The sequence below is a fragment of the Falco punctatus genome (assembly GCF_963210335.1).
Source record: "Falco punctatus genome assembly, chromosome: 4".
NCBI classification, from domain to species: Eukaryota; Metazoa; Chordata; class Aves; order Falconiformes; family Falconidae; genus Falco; species Falco punctatus.
In genome coordinates, this window is record NC_137583.1 from 30869918 (window position 1) to 30885656 (window position 15739).

General features: G+C 42.5%; 1 protein-coding gene across 1 annotated transcript in view; it reads left to right on the forward strand.

Annotated features, from left to right (window-relative positions):
* MAD1L1 (mitotic arrest deficient 1 like 1) overlaps positions 1 to 15739 on the forward strand; it is a 370489-nt gene that overhangs the window by 187892 nt on the left and 166858 nt on the right. The window contains exon 13 of the mRNA XM_080382402.1: positions 313 to 369. Coding sequence (XP_080238528.1) covers positions 313 to 369 — 57 coding nt within the window. The remainder of the gene's footprint in view (positions 1 to 312; positions 370 to 15739) is intronic.

The following is a 15739-nucleotide window of genomic DNA, read 5'->3' on the forward strand; positions in this document are numbered from 1 at the left end:
CTCTTTCTGCAACTTCCAAAGAAATGAAGAAGAGGCACACTTCTCTGGACCACGGGACCAAAATGTGGGATAGCTGATCCAGTGGAATTCTTCTCTGCAATAAACCTGTTATTTCTTGTGTATGTTGGCTTCAGGCTGTTTAGGACAGGATTGTCTCATGGCATGGGATGCCGATAGGACAGAACAAGACCCAACACAATTCCTTTTCAAATTTGTGAATATTATGGTGCTCTTGGCTTTTTTGGTTGGAGGGGAAGGATACATCCTAGACTTCATGGTCTTTTTTTTTTTTTTTTTCTTCTTGTCTTGCAGGCTCAGCTGTCTCAAGTTCTGGAAGAAGTGGGAAATCACAAGCAAAGAGCAGAGATGGTAAGTGTTCATTTTTTTTTACAGAGCAGTAAAGTATACAAAGTTCAGTTCATTTAAACAGCAGATCAGTTCCAAATATTCCAAAATGAATAAAAAATAAGCACTGTAAAAGTTTGTATTGCTACTGCTAGTCTTGGCACTCTGACTCCATACGCACCTGGAACAAGTGTTGGATGAGATCTCGTGGACTTTCTTCCTTTTTTTTGGCATTTGCCTTTCTCTTTGGTAGGAGCTCTAGATCAGAAGCAAGCGTTTAATTTCATACTGAATTAACTCCTTTCTTTGGGGGCCTTTGATTCCGTCTCAAGTGTGCTAAGGACAAGCAGATGAGATATGACAGAATTATCACAAACTATTTTTATATAATCTGTTAAGTTTCTGCTGGGTTTGTCTATTTTATTGACAGGTCACTCAAGGACCAAAAATAATAGAGGCTACAAAACCAGGCAGTAGGGAGGTTTATGTGCAGTTTCATGGCTAATGTATGCGGTTCTTCATACTCAGGGATAAATGAGGTGTCATCATTAAACTGTTTTGTGAACCAGTGTGTTTGCTCATGGGCAAGTTGTGGCATTCCTGCAACTTTTTCTAGTCACAAGAAAAACCTGAGCAGTATCCAGGATGTAGACACTCATTCTGTAGATGTATTTTATACTGGATTAATTTTATTACTAATGAAAAAATAGGCATGTATCACTGGCTAGTAAGTAGATGCTAAACAGACATCTGTTCTAAAATCTAAATTATAAACCACAGTGCCAACACTAGTCTTATTAGACTTCTGCTTAACTCTACTAGGGCACTGGAGGGCAGAACTGGTGTGCCCCTCCTGTATTAGTAATAGGTTGCCGTACATCTGCTAGTATTTTTTTTTAATTTGTGCTCCTTGCTGTTCCACCATCAGATTTTTCATAATGAGAGTGTTAATTGATTCTGGTTCTGGGGTGATCTTACATTGTGGACAAACATCTCTGTATGCTCAGCCGCTTTCTCTGGTGACACTGGTCAAAACTGGTAGTTCCAGAGAAAACTGAATTAATCCTATTTACCATCTGATCTCATTACATGCTGCTTTGTTAATAGTTTTTAATTCTATACAATCAATTTTGCATTGTGCTCAGTGGACTTATCAGAGGAAGAATTTGCTGCTATGCTTTAAATATTTTGATGTGTGCTTTTTTTAAACATTTCAAAGTTTTTCTTTTTGGCTCATTAAGCCTGGATTTTCAGTTATTTGCTTGCCTTCAAAAGTTTGTCATATTTAACAGGCTAGCAGAGAGCTGGAGAAACTGGAACTTCCAGTGTTAAAGCATTAATTGGGGGTGTGCATCATCCATCAGCAGAGGATAAAGCAGCAGTTAGTGTTCAGTGCCTATTCCCAAGGGTTATTCGGTGGAAGTCTGCAAGTCTTGTGATCTTCCAGTAAAGCTCACATCAACCTCAGATGAGCAGGCTGTATTCTGTCATGCTTTAGACGATGGATTCCAGTTGTGAGATGTGGGCTTTATTCAGCATTTTGAATTTTGTTGGGTAAATACAGGAAAATTGCTTCATACAGAGGAATAGAGATTGTTTTTCCTCTTTTTCCCTTTTGAGGGGAAACCTGACAGTATAGGTCCTTCTTTTCACTGGTGATAGATGGTTCTTCTGCATCCCCAGGCGAAATCTCCCTGGTAGGGAAAGATGTGTCACTTCTCGTCTTCCACAGTGTTGGTGGTGGCAGAGGTCTGTTCGCTTGGGATGTGGCTGTTCCAAAGGGCTGTCCAAGGGCTCCAGCGGTTATACTGTCAGCCCCACTCTCCTCCCTGCCATCCAACAAAATTTTCTTTATGTGGTTTTGTTTTGTTGGGGTTTTTTTACCCTTTCCAGATCAGTGTCTCACCTGGATGGCCTTATTTTCAGACTCCTTTAAAGCTGACGCTGCAGCAACTGTTTTGCCTGATTTGGATTCCTGGCATCTCACCTTCCTTTTCATCCCTCTCCCTGTTTTTCTCACGTGATCCACTGCTTGTTAGATTGATGTTAAGCCTCTGCAGCTGGGGGGAGGCCGAAGGGCTCATCCTGCTCTGGGTGCTGACAGATGTGGATATTGCTTTTCGTCAGCCATTCTGCAAACAAGCTTATGGCCCTAAGTGAAATGGAATAAACACCTGTCAGGTGCTATTGTACAGTCTGATGGATCATTGGGCTGCTTCTGGGATAAACCTCTGTGGAGTGACATCTCTATCGCCACCCTGAAGAGTCCTAATGGCTTTGCCACCCTCAGCACTGGAAATGAAGCCATGTGCACTGGGGCTGGTGAACTAGCTGATTGGATCTCACTGATGAGTTTGATGGGCTTCCTTGTCTGCAATGGGGAGCATCTTGGATGCCCTGGTAAATAATTCATTCGTTACATAGCGATATTTAAAAGTAAAATGCTTGTCGGATAAATGGGATAGGATCATGGCCTCAGTAAGACAGCATCTGCATGTTCTGTGTCCTTGGCAGGGGAGGACCCTAGCTCAGGGAGTTGTGTCAACAGGGACAAGAAGAGACAAAGGGTGGTTTGTGCTCTAGGGGACACCAGCACAGGACACAAGGTCTTGCTGGTGGAAGGTGGGATGGACTTGCTGCCCTAACTGCAGTCGAATACTCCAGTGCACGCTTTCCTTGCTTGTCAGCTAAAAGTGAGTTTACTACTGGAAGAATAAGAAAAAGAAAAAAAAAAAAAAGAAAGAAAAGAAATTTAAACATCTTCAGCTAATTGCAGTTGACAAGACAAAGGCAGTTTAACTTTCCAGTATTAATTAGCAAACCCATACTAATTAGCTTGTATAAGCACAATTCATGCTTCTTTCCCTAAATGCAATTAATATTGCGACTGAAGACGTCTCTGGGCTGTGCCGCTGTATCATTAACGTACTTTGCCCTAATTAGACACGGCCAGTAGTAGCTGGAGAAATGAGTTTGTGATTACAACCATAAAAAATCCTCTAATATTTTATATCCTTCAGAGAACTTGAACCTAGAATTTATTTTCTGATTTAAGAAAAATTGCCCTTATCATTGTGCTGCATAATTAATAATGAAACTTTGATTTTTCTCTCCCCCTAACCCTTCACTTATTTATTTGTCTTTATTCACAGTTTGAGTGTGTTCCTATTGTAAGGGAGCAGTGCTTGCCCGCTCTTGTGAGAGGTGGTACATAACAGGGTCACCAGTCTGATAGGGCTCAGGTGACTTAGTTGTCCCACAGATCTGTGGGTTTTGTGTTTCTTTTATTAGCTGAAAGAATGTTTTTGTTGTGAATTTTGGTTGGTGCCTAAGCACACTTCTTTCCTGCAATTCTTGTGTATGTATGTGCATTTTTCTGACAACTTTATCAGCACCGGATGTTTTCTTTTTTGAGGCTAGCGCTCCAGTATCTTTATCTCCACGATGTGCTGGGAGATTGCTCATAGAGTTCACACATACGGCTCCCTGTTTCGTGTTTCCCAGGATCTTACTACTTGTGGTATGTTCGTTTAATGATCTACTGGCATAGAGCTGAAAGCTAGTTTCACTCACACCAAACTATTATTTGTGGAAAATGCTTTCTTGTTTGTTATATTATTTTTCTTTCACTCCCTGAGGGAAGGAAACAGAAAATGTGTTAGTTTTTCTAATTTTCATTTGCCTTTTTCATATCCTTTTATAGACCCGAGGAAATTGTTCAGCTCAAGCTTGCCATCCAAGCAACAGCTGTGATCCCTGATCTTACACTTTCTTTCAGTCTGGTTCTGTAGCACAGGGCATTCATGTCAAGATTTTTTTTTTTTCACCATCATTAATCCCCAAGGGAAGTGAGCTTGGTATTAAAAAAGCATCACCTGTATTTTCACTGCCCTGAGGTGCTCTGGGTATCTTTTGGCTTTCATCTTCAAAAGACAGCTTGGCCCATGTGGGCTCTGAAATCTATAGACTGCTCATTGGAACAAATTATATTTCACCCTCCAGCAGATTAAAAAGGATGGATGTAAGAATCAGAAGAATTGCTTAGCAGGGTGGGAGGTAAAGAAGATTTGAAGTCCAAGAATGTGACCGTCACAAAATGAATGGCATAAATTGAGTGTCCTTACTGGACAAATAAAGACACCTTAAAATGAAAGTAATGAAGGCACCTTGCCTTGAGTAAGTGTTGATTAACCCTTTGCAAAGAATAGGAGACCTGTATTTAAGGGCAGCAGGTCAGGAATAGTTGAGGAGCCAAATCATGTGTTCAGTCTGATGAAATCATAATGTTTAAGATTAACTTAAATATCAGCGACTGTGTAAACTGATGGTTTTTCGGGAGAAATAATGAAGACAGAAAGGAGAATACATGAAAGAAACTCGGAGAACACTGAGCATGTTGTAGCTGGGAACTAGCTGTTAACTGGAAAACAACATGAAAAAAACTGCGAAGAGTTTGGGAAAACTGCAACAGGCATCAATACATAAACAAGAGACCCACACCATTCATAAACCTTTTGCATTATTACTGAAAGACTTTTACTTTCTAGTGATTGCATCAGACCTCCAAACTTTTAAGAACTGTGACTTTTGATACTTAAAAGAAATATCTGGCAAGGATTAAAATTCTGTTATATTTTACTTTACAGGCGATAACAGTGATACTGTAGAAGAAGTGAAAATGAGAATATGAAGGAAATGAACTTTAGTATAGAAAGACCTACCCTGGATAACTTGCCAATATTACACATTTAATTCTTGTTTAAGAGTTATTAAACATAAAGCAAAGAATACAATGGACCAGGCATAAGAACAAAAGTAGATTTCATTAGTGGAAATGTAAATTCTCTGTATTATCTATAATGGGATGGCAATTAAATGTGGGATTAGAGTACTGAGCCACAGTAGTAATAAATAAAGATGAGGCTTTGCTGGAACATGCATGGAACCAACAGGCTGGGCGGGGAAAGGAGACGAACGGACCAGTACAGGAAATCGCCATCTATCAAAAATGTATTTCATCATTTCTGAATTGATTTAGCAAGGCGACAGCAGATCTCCTTATCATCTGACAGATTTTATCCTAACACCTTATGTGAGACTAGCAAACCCAAGACAGATGAGTAGCGAGGCACTCAGCTGAGCAGCAGCATGAACACAGCAATAGTTTTAGTAAGGCAATTTTAGGGAAATATCCAGTTCTCAAATCAGATTGAAAAACATGAATCTGGTTATGAAGGGACAGTAAAAGAAGCTGATGCAGAATGAAATGATATGGTAACAGAAGACTGGAAGAGGACTTTTAGATCATGAAGTTCTGTCCTTTGGTAACTGCTACAACTGCAGCATGTACCTGAGTTCGTAAATTTATCAATTTTGTCTTGAAACTGCTTTGGATGTTTGTGCCATTACTGTCATAGAAAGTTTGCTCTGACAGCTGAAATCTTCCCAGTTCCAACGGAAAATACATGTGCAGTTAATATCCTTTTTTTTTTTTTTCTTGTGCTAATGTTCTCCTTAAACTACAGTGAGTATTCTTCCTCCCTCGTATTTATGCTGTGACATACTAATAGAGAACAATTGTTCTCTCCCAGCATTTCATTTGTTTAGGTTAAACAAATCAAGCTCTTGCAGTCTTCTCTTAAAACAGGCTCTTTGGGCTCCTCATGAATCCTGCAGCTTTCTTTAAATCTCTTCCCGTTTTTGTATCTCCTTTGAAGATGAGTAACCAGAGTGGTCATGTCATTCCGGGTGATGTCCCAGCAGTAGCTTGTACCGAAGTGTCTTCTGCAGGAGCTTCTAGTGCAGGCAGGTACCTCTGTCCTGGGTATAGCTCAGCTCTCCCTTGCAGAATCGCATTACCCATTTCCACTGCCGCATGGCACTGGTGTTCATCCTGTGATCGATTAATCTACCCAGCTCTTTGTCCTCCTCTCTGGTTTCTGACTGATGAAGACTCAATTTGTAGGAGAGGTTCTAGCTGTTGTGGGACTTGTGCAATTATATTTCAATTCTGTTGCTGTTCCGTCAGTTTTCACCTAGCTTCTTTTTTCTGATTTATTTATGCTCTTCTGTAATAAAGCCTCCCTGCTTTGTGCTACCAGTAATTGTGTTTGTGCATTTATTCTTTTTGACCCAAGATCTTCAGTGAATTTTGTTTGGTTTAAATAAGTTTTCATGATCAGTGTCTGAGATGTCTTTTTCTCTATTGGGTAGCTTTACTTCAGCAGAGCCTTTTGTTGCTTGTTTGTTTTGTATATACTTCACAGTGTTTGTATTATTCTTCACTTTTATCATGTGGTCCTGTGAATTTAGAAATGTGATTTTGTTGAAAGGAGGAGGGTTAAGTGAGCAGGAGTCGTCGATGCCTTTTTTCAACTTTTCTCACTGTGTTTTTACTGTAGAGCTTTGGTTCTCCAGGTGAAGTAAACCCTAGAACAGAGGCATGGGAGTACTCAGTTATTCTTCTCCGTTTCCTAGCTTAGAGCTCTACTTCAGTGCTTGTTGTAAACAAGTACTTTAAAATTAGTCCTTGCAGATCCTCACAGTGTTAAGAATATAGTAAGTTCTGAGGAACAGAGAGAAGATTTTTATTTTTCTTCCCACCCCACCCTCCTCCTCTCTTAGCCTAGGGAATGATGAACGGTTTGGGTTGGTTTTGTTGCATCTGCTGCATGTTTCTGCTTGGAAAATTCACGTTCAACACACAAAACTGGCAGCATCAGAAGCATCTATTGCATGTGACTGTGGGCAAAGCAGAGAGCGATGGAAGCTTTGGGATTTTGGTAGATGAGTGCTGAAAAACTGCCTGTAGACTGGAGAGGTGATCAGTACATTACACTTCTGCATGTTAATATCTCAATGCTATTTTAATTAGGTTAGAAGAAAAGACTTAGTGAGTCAGTTCTTGTGGTTTATCTCTGTTTCAAAAGTCTAGCCAGGCACATGGGATCAAATAGTACATTCCCTTCAAATTAAAACGAAATAAACGGTCTGTTTAAAAGTCCCATTACACAAATGAACCTGCTGTTGGATCCATTAACGTGAAAGTTTTATGGAACTCAGCAGCACCATTTGGTTTCAACAGGACTGTTTTCGTTTTTCTCACCGAAGGCAGTAACAGCTGACATGGGGTTAGGATTTTCAGAAGGAGGAAACATAGCTGGCTAAAGTGGAGAGCTGCCTTACTGCAGCTCCTCCCTTTGGGCTCCCAGTGGGACAGGTACTGCTGGATTTCAGGGAAACAGTCTGATCTAAACCTGAACGGCAATTCTGGCTCAGGTGAGATGCACAGACAATGATCTGATTCTCAACCCGTCATTTGGGGAGGTCTCCACGCTACAGGTGTACCCGTAAAACCCGAGCTGTACTGACAAATGCAATGGGGTGCTTTTTGGTAAAAAGGATGATGGCTACTGCTCCCCTTTTCAGCCTGGAAATAGGCTGAGAGTTGATAATGTGCTCTCACCTTTGCATTGCAGGATTGTAACTGGAACAAGGACTGGGGAGGGAGAGCAGGGCAGGGCTTTTTTCTCATCACTTGTTGAGCAGAGGGGAAAGGTGGATCATTTTCCTGTGTGGAGGACGCTGCTGTGCTGCAGTTAGAGTGGTCCTGTTGCCAGTGTTGCTGTTGTCACTGTAAAATCTGAGTTACACTGAGTTACTTGGTTGAATAAAATGAATGGGATAGGGATATTATCAGAGGCCTTATTATAGTAGGCACAGCCTTGAGATACAAAACACATAATATGCATGCAAATATTGTGCTTTTCCAGACTTCATTTATCTTTACATAGTCTGTAGGAGGTTTATGGGCTACCTCAGACTCACGTGGTTTGATTTAGTTGAGCTAAAATTTCCTGGAGGGTGCAGGGACTTATGTTGAGCACTTTGAGAGGCAGGGGAAAATCAGGCAAGAGGTCCAGGATACCTCTAGGGTTCAGGAATTTCTGCTCCTTTTGTCTGTCTTGCCAAAAAGGCATCTTGGAGAAGCTGTAGAAGGAAAATGTGCTTCCAGTGCATGTCCAGAAGAGGAAAAGGAAGACTTGATCTGTTGAACAGTCATGTTAGGATGGGACAAAGAAATCATTAGTTTCCAACTTGCTTGTGACAAAGACGGAGACCAGTTTTCTCCTGCTTTCACAGTCCTGGGAAGTTGTACCTGTATCAGAAGGGAATCATCCGGAGAGATCTGATCTGAGAACGGTAATTCTGTAGGCACAGTTTATCCTGAGCACAGGGGAGGATGTGAAGATCTCTAGCTATGGGATCTGAGGGGGAACATTGAGGGCCTGTTCAGTGGACGTGCCTGCAGATCAAAGGTTGCTGGATACTTCTTGCCCAGGGCTGGCTTTGTGTGTACAGAAAGTGAGATAAAGCTTAAAAAAACCCGAAGTTTCAAGACTATCCTCGTCCTTGTGCTGACGGCCTAATCAGCTTGCTATGTTATTTGTTTTGCTTTCTATCTGTTCGTGTCTCAGCACCCTTAGAAGAGCTTGTTCCCAGTGTTTTTTGCCTTTAGCTGATAGGTGCTGGGGGTAGATGGTAGTGGTGGCAGGCCAGGGTCTCTCTGAGCTGATGTGTCAGGGTAGCAGAGTCCTCCAGCAGGACCTGTAAAACCTAATTTATCCACAGAGACAAGAAGATCATAGAGCAGAATTTTTCCTATGACCTCTTGGTAAATAATCAATGGCAGTCCCCTGCCTCTTTAGAATTGCTTAATTGAGGCTGACAACTCTTTGTTGTATTACAGGACCTAGCTTGTCAGGAGAATTTTAACTTATTTATGAATATTTCATTAACCTCTAAAGACTGGGTGTATAAAATAGAGCTCCTGCCAGGCCCTGTCCTGTTGATGCTCTTTTCAGTGCTAATGTCACCCAGTATGCATCTATTACACCTTCCCTCCCCTCCGAGCTGGACCTTGAAGTTTATTGTTGGTGGCAGCAAGAACATGTTCACCAAAGGTTAAAATGCCAGGCTTCTGCTTTGGCACCAGAATGGAACATACGGTATTTGAGAGGGAATTTTTTTTTTTTTTTTTGCTTTTTGTTCTGTGATTGCTTGCTGGGAACTGAAAGGGACTGCAGGCGTAATCCTGAGAGGCTTCGGGCAGAGCGGCATTGGCAGGGCCCTGTAACCTTTGCTGTTTGGCATGAGGAGGGAGATTTCCCACTTTTTATGCATTAAAAGTCCACTGCTTGTTACTGCAGGAGGGCCTTAGGATGGGTCATTTAGCCAGAAAACCTTAAATCTGCTTCTTTTAGCCTGGTTTTTAGGGAAGAGTTTGGGGAACAAGACTCCTTCAAGCATCTGCCCCTTCCTTGAAGGCAGCTGGGAGGCTGTGTCGAGAGAGCTGCTACTTTCCCATAGCTGGATCCCTTCCCCATCCTCATATTTCCCATCTCTGGGAGTTCAGAGCATGAAGCTCTGCCGGCCCCTGCTCACCCTCCCTCTGTCTGCTGAGACACACCAGAAAGCAGTGCTCCCACTGTAGTGAACTGCAAAATTGGGCTGCAGATGCAGTGGGAGCGAGAGAGCTGTTCTTAAAAGCATGTTGAAGTGCAGTCTGTGGGTTGTTCCATGTGAGTTGGAGCAGGAGGATTAAGTTCAATTTTCAAGTCTAGCACTCAGTGAAGGCTCCTTTGCTCTTCTACAGTATTAAGCAGAGATTGATTCCACTGTATTTATGTTAGGAGACGAAGGAACATAAATGGATGTTGGATTCCTCTTTCGCCTTTGACCTTCCTAGGTGGTATGTAAAAAGCATAGATTCTTCTCTTGACTGTTTATTATGTGATGGTTTTTCAGCAAGAAACCTGATGGGGGGGTGAGAGCTGGCATTACAAGCTACCATTTAATGAGAATTGTTGACTGAATGCTCCACAAACTCCTCGAGGGTATATTTTCAGGAAACAAACTGTATTCAGACTTTGTACAGAGGAGGTATGACATTGCAGATTTATTTGTTGCTTTGCCTGTGAATTACAGCTGCTAGAAGACTTGTCTAGCAAAAATGCCTGCTTCTGCGTGAAAGAAGTGACCTGTGTGATGCTCCTCTTGAGAACAGACAACTCCATTGCACCAGTGCCGCGGTCGCACTGGACGGGGTTGTGGCACATTGTCCCACATCTTCACAGGTTCCCTAAAGAGCCTGTTATCTGTGTTCTGCTGGGCTAACCAGCAGTAATGGGTAGGACGTGTCAGCCATTTAAGGCTAATTACTCCAGAGTTTCCTTCTCTCAGGTGGACATCTGCTGGTTTGCTCTCCCTGGTGGGAGGAGCGTTCAATAGCTGTTAAAAGAAACAGTAATTACGTGCTGGTGAAAGTAGTGGAGGGTGGCTGGTAACAGCAGAGAGGCTTTGAGCTGAATGGACATGGAAATTACGTGATCCTTCTTCAGAGCGAGCTGTTAGAGCAAAGAGGGGGTTTATGGATGGAGCTGTCAAGGAGTTTTGCTGTCACACAGTGGTGTTGAGGTCTCGTGGCTGCACCTGGGAGTGTGGACAGGACAGGGCTGCAGCAAGGCTGAGGGGAAGAGATTCCTTGTATGCTCCTTCCTCTGGGAATAAGAGTTGAAATGTGTAATAATACTTGAATCAGCTCATGGGTTTAAATTAACGTCTTCGGTTTCCTTGATCAGTAGGTCTCTTGCACAGGGTATTTGTTCTTCTTCCTCGTGAACTTTCCAGTTTTGTTAATCTTGAGCTCTGAGCCAGCTTCCATCCTGCTGAAATGTCATGGAATCATAGGATGGTTTGGTTGGAAAGGACCTTAAAGATCATTGAGTTCCACCCCCCCACCATGGGCAGGGACCCCTCCCACCAGCCCAGGGTGCCCCTAGCCCCATCCAGCCTGGCCTTGAGCCCTGCCAGGGATGGGGCACCCACAGCTGCTCTGGGCAGCCTGGGCCAGCGCCTCACCACCCTCACGGTAAAGAATGTCCAGTAGTGCGTGCTTCCAAACTGTCGCATCTTGCACCCATCCCAGAGTACCAGAAAAAAATAAATACAGCTTAAAATGGGGAGTAAAGCTCAGGAAGGCTGTCAAAACCATCCTGAGTTGGTACCCACATGATGACTGGTGTTGCACGTTACTTGCTGTTGACATGGGGTCTGTGCTGGTGACCAGGGTAGTTGCCTTCAGACGTGCTTTAGCGTTAGTGGAGCATCTGTCCATTAAAGAGGACAGGCTCCTTCCAGGAGAGCTGGTGTGTGGTGGTTGTGTATATACTTTTTCACCACTGGTGAAAAAGGGCCGTGAGTGCTACACTGAATGGGTCAGCTGGAGTATTTTGGCTGTTCAAAGCTGCAGCGTTTTGTGCCCCATTCTGCACCTCCAACTGAGATACCAAGTCTTGGTATGTAGTGCATTGCTGCAGGGTAACACTATCAGTACTGTCATGTCATCCCCTGTTCAAGTAACAGCCCTGTTTGCTGTAGATTGAAAAGCAAGAGAGAAAAAGAAATATTTTGCTGGTATTTTTTTTTTCTCCTAAGCGTTCCAGACAGGACTGCTAGAAATGGATCCTCTGAATACAGGTTAAGCACCTCCAGTTAAACATTATTGCTCATCAACAGTAATCTACTGTTGTGTGGAGCATCTGGGGGTGTGGGGCTTTGTGGTTCTGTTGGGGCAGGATGCAGAAATGAGCAGAGGGAGGTGGGTGAGTGGGGAGGGTCGGCATCTGGCAGTGTTGGGTGTGAGAAGAGACTTAAGAAGGGGCAGGAGGCTGAGTCTTGGGACAAAGGTGTGTTGCAGGTATTTGGGTAAGAGCTTGTTGGATGGGCTGTGCAGGAGGAGGCTGGGGGTTTGAAGGGCGTGGTGTGATGATGCTTTCTCCTTCACATGTTTGCAGCTGGGCAGGCAGCTCAGGCTCACAGTTGATGCTGCTCGTTCAGGAGGATGGTAATTTTGGGACCCCTGTGGCACTGGCCTGTTTTTGCAGAACAGAAACTGTAGGATAGCTAGTTTAAATAGGGTGTCTGTGCATTCGTCCTCTTCAGCTGCTAGCAGCAGAGCTGTGTTCCTTTGCAGCAGGGCTGAATTTGGCTCACTGAGCCTGTCTGGAGTTTCACCAAGTTGCGCTTGTGCAGCACAGTGTAGAGGGGAGGTGTCAGAAGGAAAGCTGTGGGCTGCCTGCAGGTTGGGAATCGGAGGGGAGAGAGGTGAAAGCTCGTTAGGGCTCCCTTGGGGTAGATGAATTAGTTAATGACTATGCTGTGCTTTGAAAATGCAAATGCCATGTCAGAACTAAGTCTGATTATAATAATCAATCTTCCTTTTGAGAGGGTGCTGGAGGTGGGGAGGGGGGAGATGAGTGAGACTGGGGCTGAATTTTTAGATTGCAGATATGAATTTCTCTGCTATCATTAAAGAAACCTGACATCGCTCAGGAGGTCAGCAGGACTGGGGAGAGGCGAAAGGTGAACTTGGGAGGAATCATCTTTGCAAGCACCAGTGGCTCCTTGACAGGCTGAAGTTAATTTTGTAATTTTGTTCCTTATGATTGTCCTGCCTGCAGAGGGAGGGGTTGGTGTCTGCTCCTGTGTGTGAGCTACCCCTGCTAATAGGAAAGATAGAAACTGCCTCATAAGCAGGATCCTCTGGGGATGGGAGAGAGGGGAGGGTGGCTGCTGCAGACATCCAGCAGTGACAGCTCCTTCTCCCTTGGCACTTTATTCGTTTGTAGCAAGCGTTCCTAGTAATTACGCCTCTTAATTTAGGAGAGCGAGTGGGAGAAAGGAATATAAATTTGTGTATTAACTTTAGAGATTGGAAATAGGGCAAGTGAACCTTCTCTCTGGGAGATTATATTTGGAAATGAAATAGAATGACATTTGGTATAAACTTGAAAAATTGCTCTCTTTTTACTGCAACAGGAGGAGAAAAGCCACAATCCTGCTTCTCTCCAATACAGTCTGAAGTCAGCATATGTCCGCTTCCGAGTTTGTGTGTATCTACAGTAATATATATGCATGAGTACGTTTTTAGGAAACTTTGCTGGAAGGTTGCTTCTAGCCCTGCCTTCTCAGTGATAAAAGCACACCAAATTTGTTACAGAGTGGGTAACCCATAGAGACTGTGATCCAGTTAGCCTTTGTCCTTAAAGAGGGAAAAAAAATACTGTTTTTTTTCTTCAACCAAGTGGGAAATAGATAGTTCTAAACCACTTCTTATTGAATATCTGGTTTTCTTTGGCTTTATTGCTTTTGTTTCACAATAGCATCAAGGATCAATTTTCCCAAGAAAATGTACCTACTAATCCTGGGCTGTTTAGCCTGTTTCTAAATGGCAAGTAATATTTTGTTTTGCAGGTATTGTCCTTCAGGTGTTGTTCAGAATGTCAGTGGGCTGGGTGTATGGAAGAGGTAATACTGCTCTTGCTGAGCAGAATGATCTGTGGAAGTGCTCAGTGTGGTGTCTTACTAACTTGTGGTATTGCTGGACACCCAAATTAAACTCACCGGTGTTCATATATATTTGATTTCTGTCCTGATGCCAGATTTATAAGCTTGTAGACAAGAGGAGATCACCAGGCATCCCATGCTGCTCTGTGGGAAGAGGCGCAAATAAGATCCTTAGTCGCTGCTACATCCTTTGGAGAGATGCACAAATAACATCACTAGGATAACTGGTGTATCAAACTCCTGGGGAATGGTAGTTTGTCTGTTTTCAAACCTCAGTGTATGGGCCATACTGGGGGTCCCATTTCTCTGCTCTTGTCTATTTTAGCGTACACTCTTCCTTTCCAAGTCTGCTGGGTTTTCATACATTTAAATATTTATGTATTTAAATAGCTTCTTGAATTGTGTTGAGACTTGTAGTCAAACACAACCTCTCAATTCACCTTTCCATGTTGGCTCCATGCAATTCATTTCCTATTTATCTCTGCCTTTTAAAATCAGCTCTTTTGCTGAGGAAGGCCTTTTAAAGGATGTTGCATCAGCCCATTGTTAAATAAACCTTTAGACATTTATAATGGATTCAGCATTTCCTGCTTTTTACAGTTCCAAGAATGCTGAATGACGTGCAGACACATTTCATCAGGATAAGATTGCTGTATCAGCCCCTCACTAAAATGCACTCATTATTCAAATAATAACCGTGTGTCTGCAGCATGTGTTCTGTGAAATACGTGTACATTGATGTGGGCAAGTAAACTGCCCCCTTTTTTCCGATTTGCAAATCCTAACTTTAGCAGTGGGTTGAAATGCTTTAGATTTTGAGTCCTGTACTACCCAAAATGGGGCACCTGAACGGAGATTTGATTATTATTCTGGGCAGTGTGTTAAAATGTTCAAAAGTTTGTAAATGTGGTTCGATTTAGAACTGATTTGATTTAGAGGTTTCAGTCCCGTGATATGTCTCGTTTTGAAGGTGGGGTGTGGACAGTGGTGGTCAGTAGGGTGCTTTGGAAAGGCTTGTCTTGTCTTCAGCAGTGTTGAAGGCTGCTGGAATCAAGTGGGAGGAACGGCAGGTCAGTGGCGTGGTGGAGGCTCAGAGAACTTGTTTTGGAGGGGACAAATATGGGTCAGAAATGACAAATGCCAGAAATAGGCCAAGAAAATCAGCTCTCTAAAGGAAAAGTTTGTTTCTTCTAGCTGTCAGGAGATGAATTTATAATTTTATGTTTCTCCTGTCATCTCATGCATCTTTAAATAATTCCTACAGAAGAGAGAACCAGCAAGGAACATATTTCTTACACTGCTGTGGGTGTTTGCTATGTCATTAACACTTGGAGGAAAACCACCATCTTGAAATCCTGTTCAGGCAGGTTTAAAAGTAAAGCTGAAAAAAGAACGCTATTTTGTTTAATTAAACACTAGACAAAAATCCATCCATGTTATTCCTTCCTCTCTCAGTTTGCAAATAGTAATGACAATACTTCTTTTGGAAAAATATTTGCATTTCATCTTTTAGGGTACTTGTATATTTGTGGAAGTGGACATTCTAAAATTATTCTATATACTGGATGTGTCCTGGTCACTTTCTATTGAAAGCAATAAAGCTGGTCTGAAATGCATTCGTATGCAGTGAAAGAGAATAGAAAAGATTTGGGATAAACGAGGTCATTTTAGGTTGAGAGCGAGAGGCTCCGTTATATTCTAAAGAGAAGAGAACATCACATAATCAAAATATAAGTACTTGTTTGTATGTTTTATTCACAAGTAATAGGCTCTGGCATTATTCATTATGCTGCCTTTTCTAGTGTCATAAAAACCTTGGATAACTTTAAAAAAAAAATAAGAACTTTGTTTCTTTTCAAGTTGCTAATATGTTTCTGTACAGTGGGGATATCGCTGGGTGTTGGGTCCTGGGCAATATTAACCCTGAAGCTTCTGCAGAAGTTGTAGGTCCTTAGGTCGCTCTGGTGCAGTTTTCAGGGTAAGACAT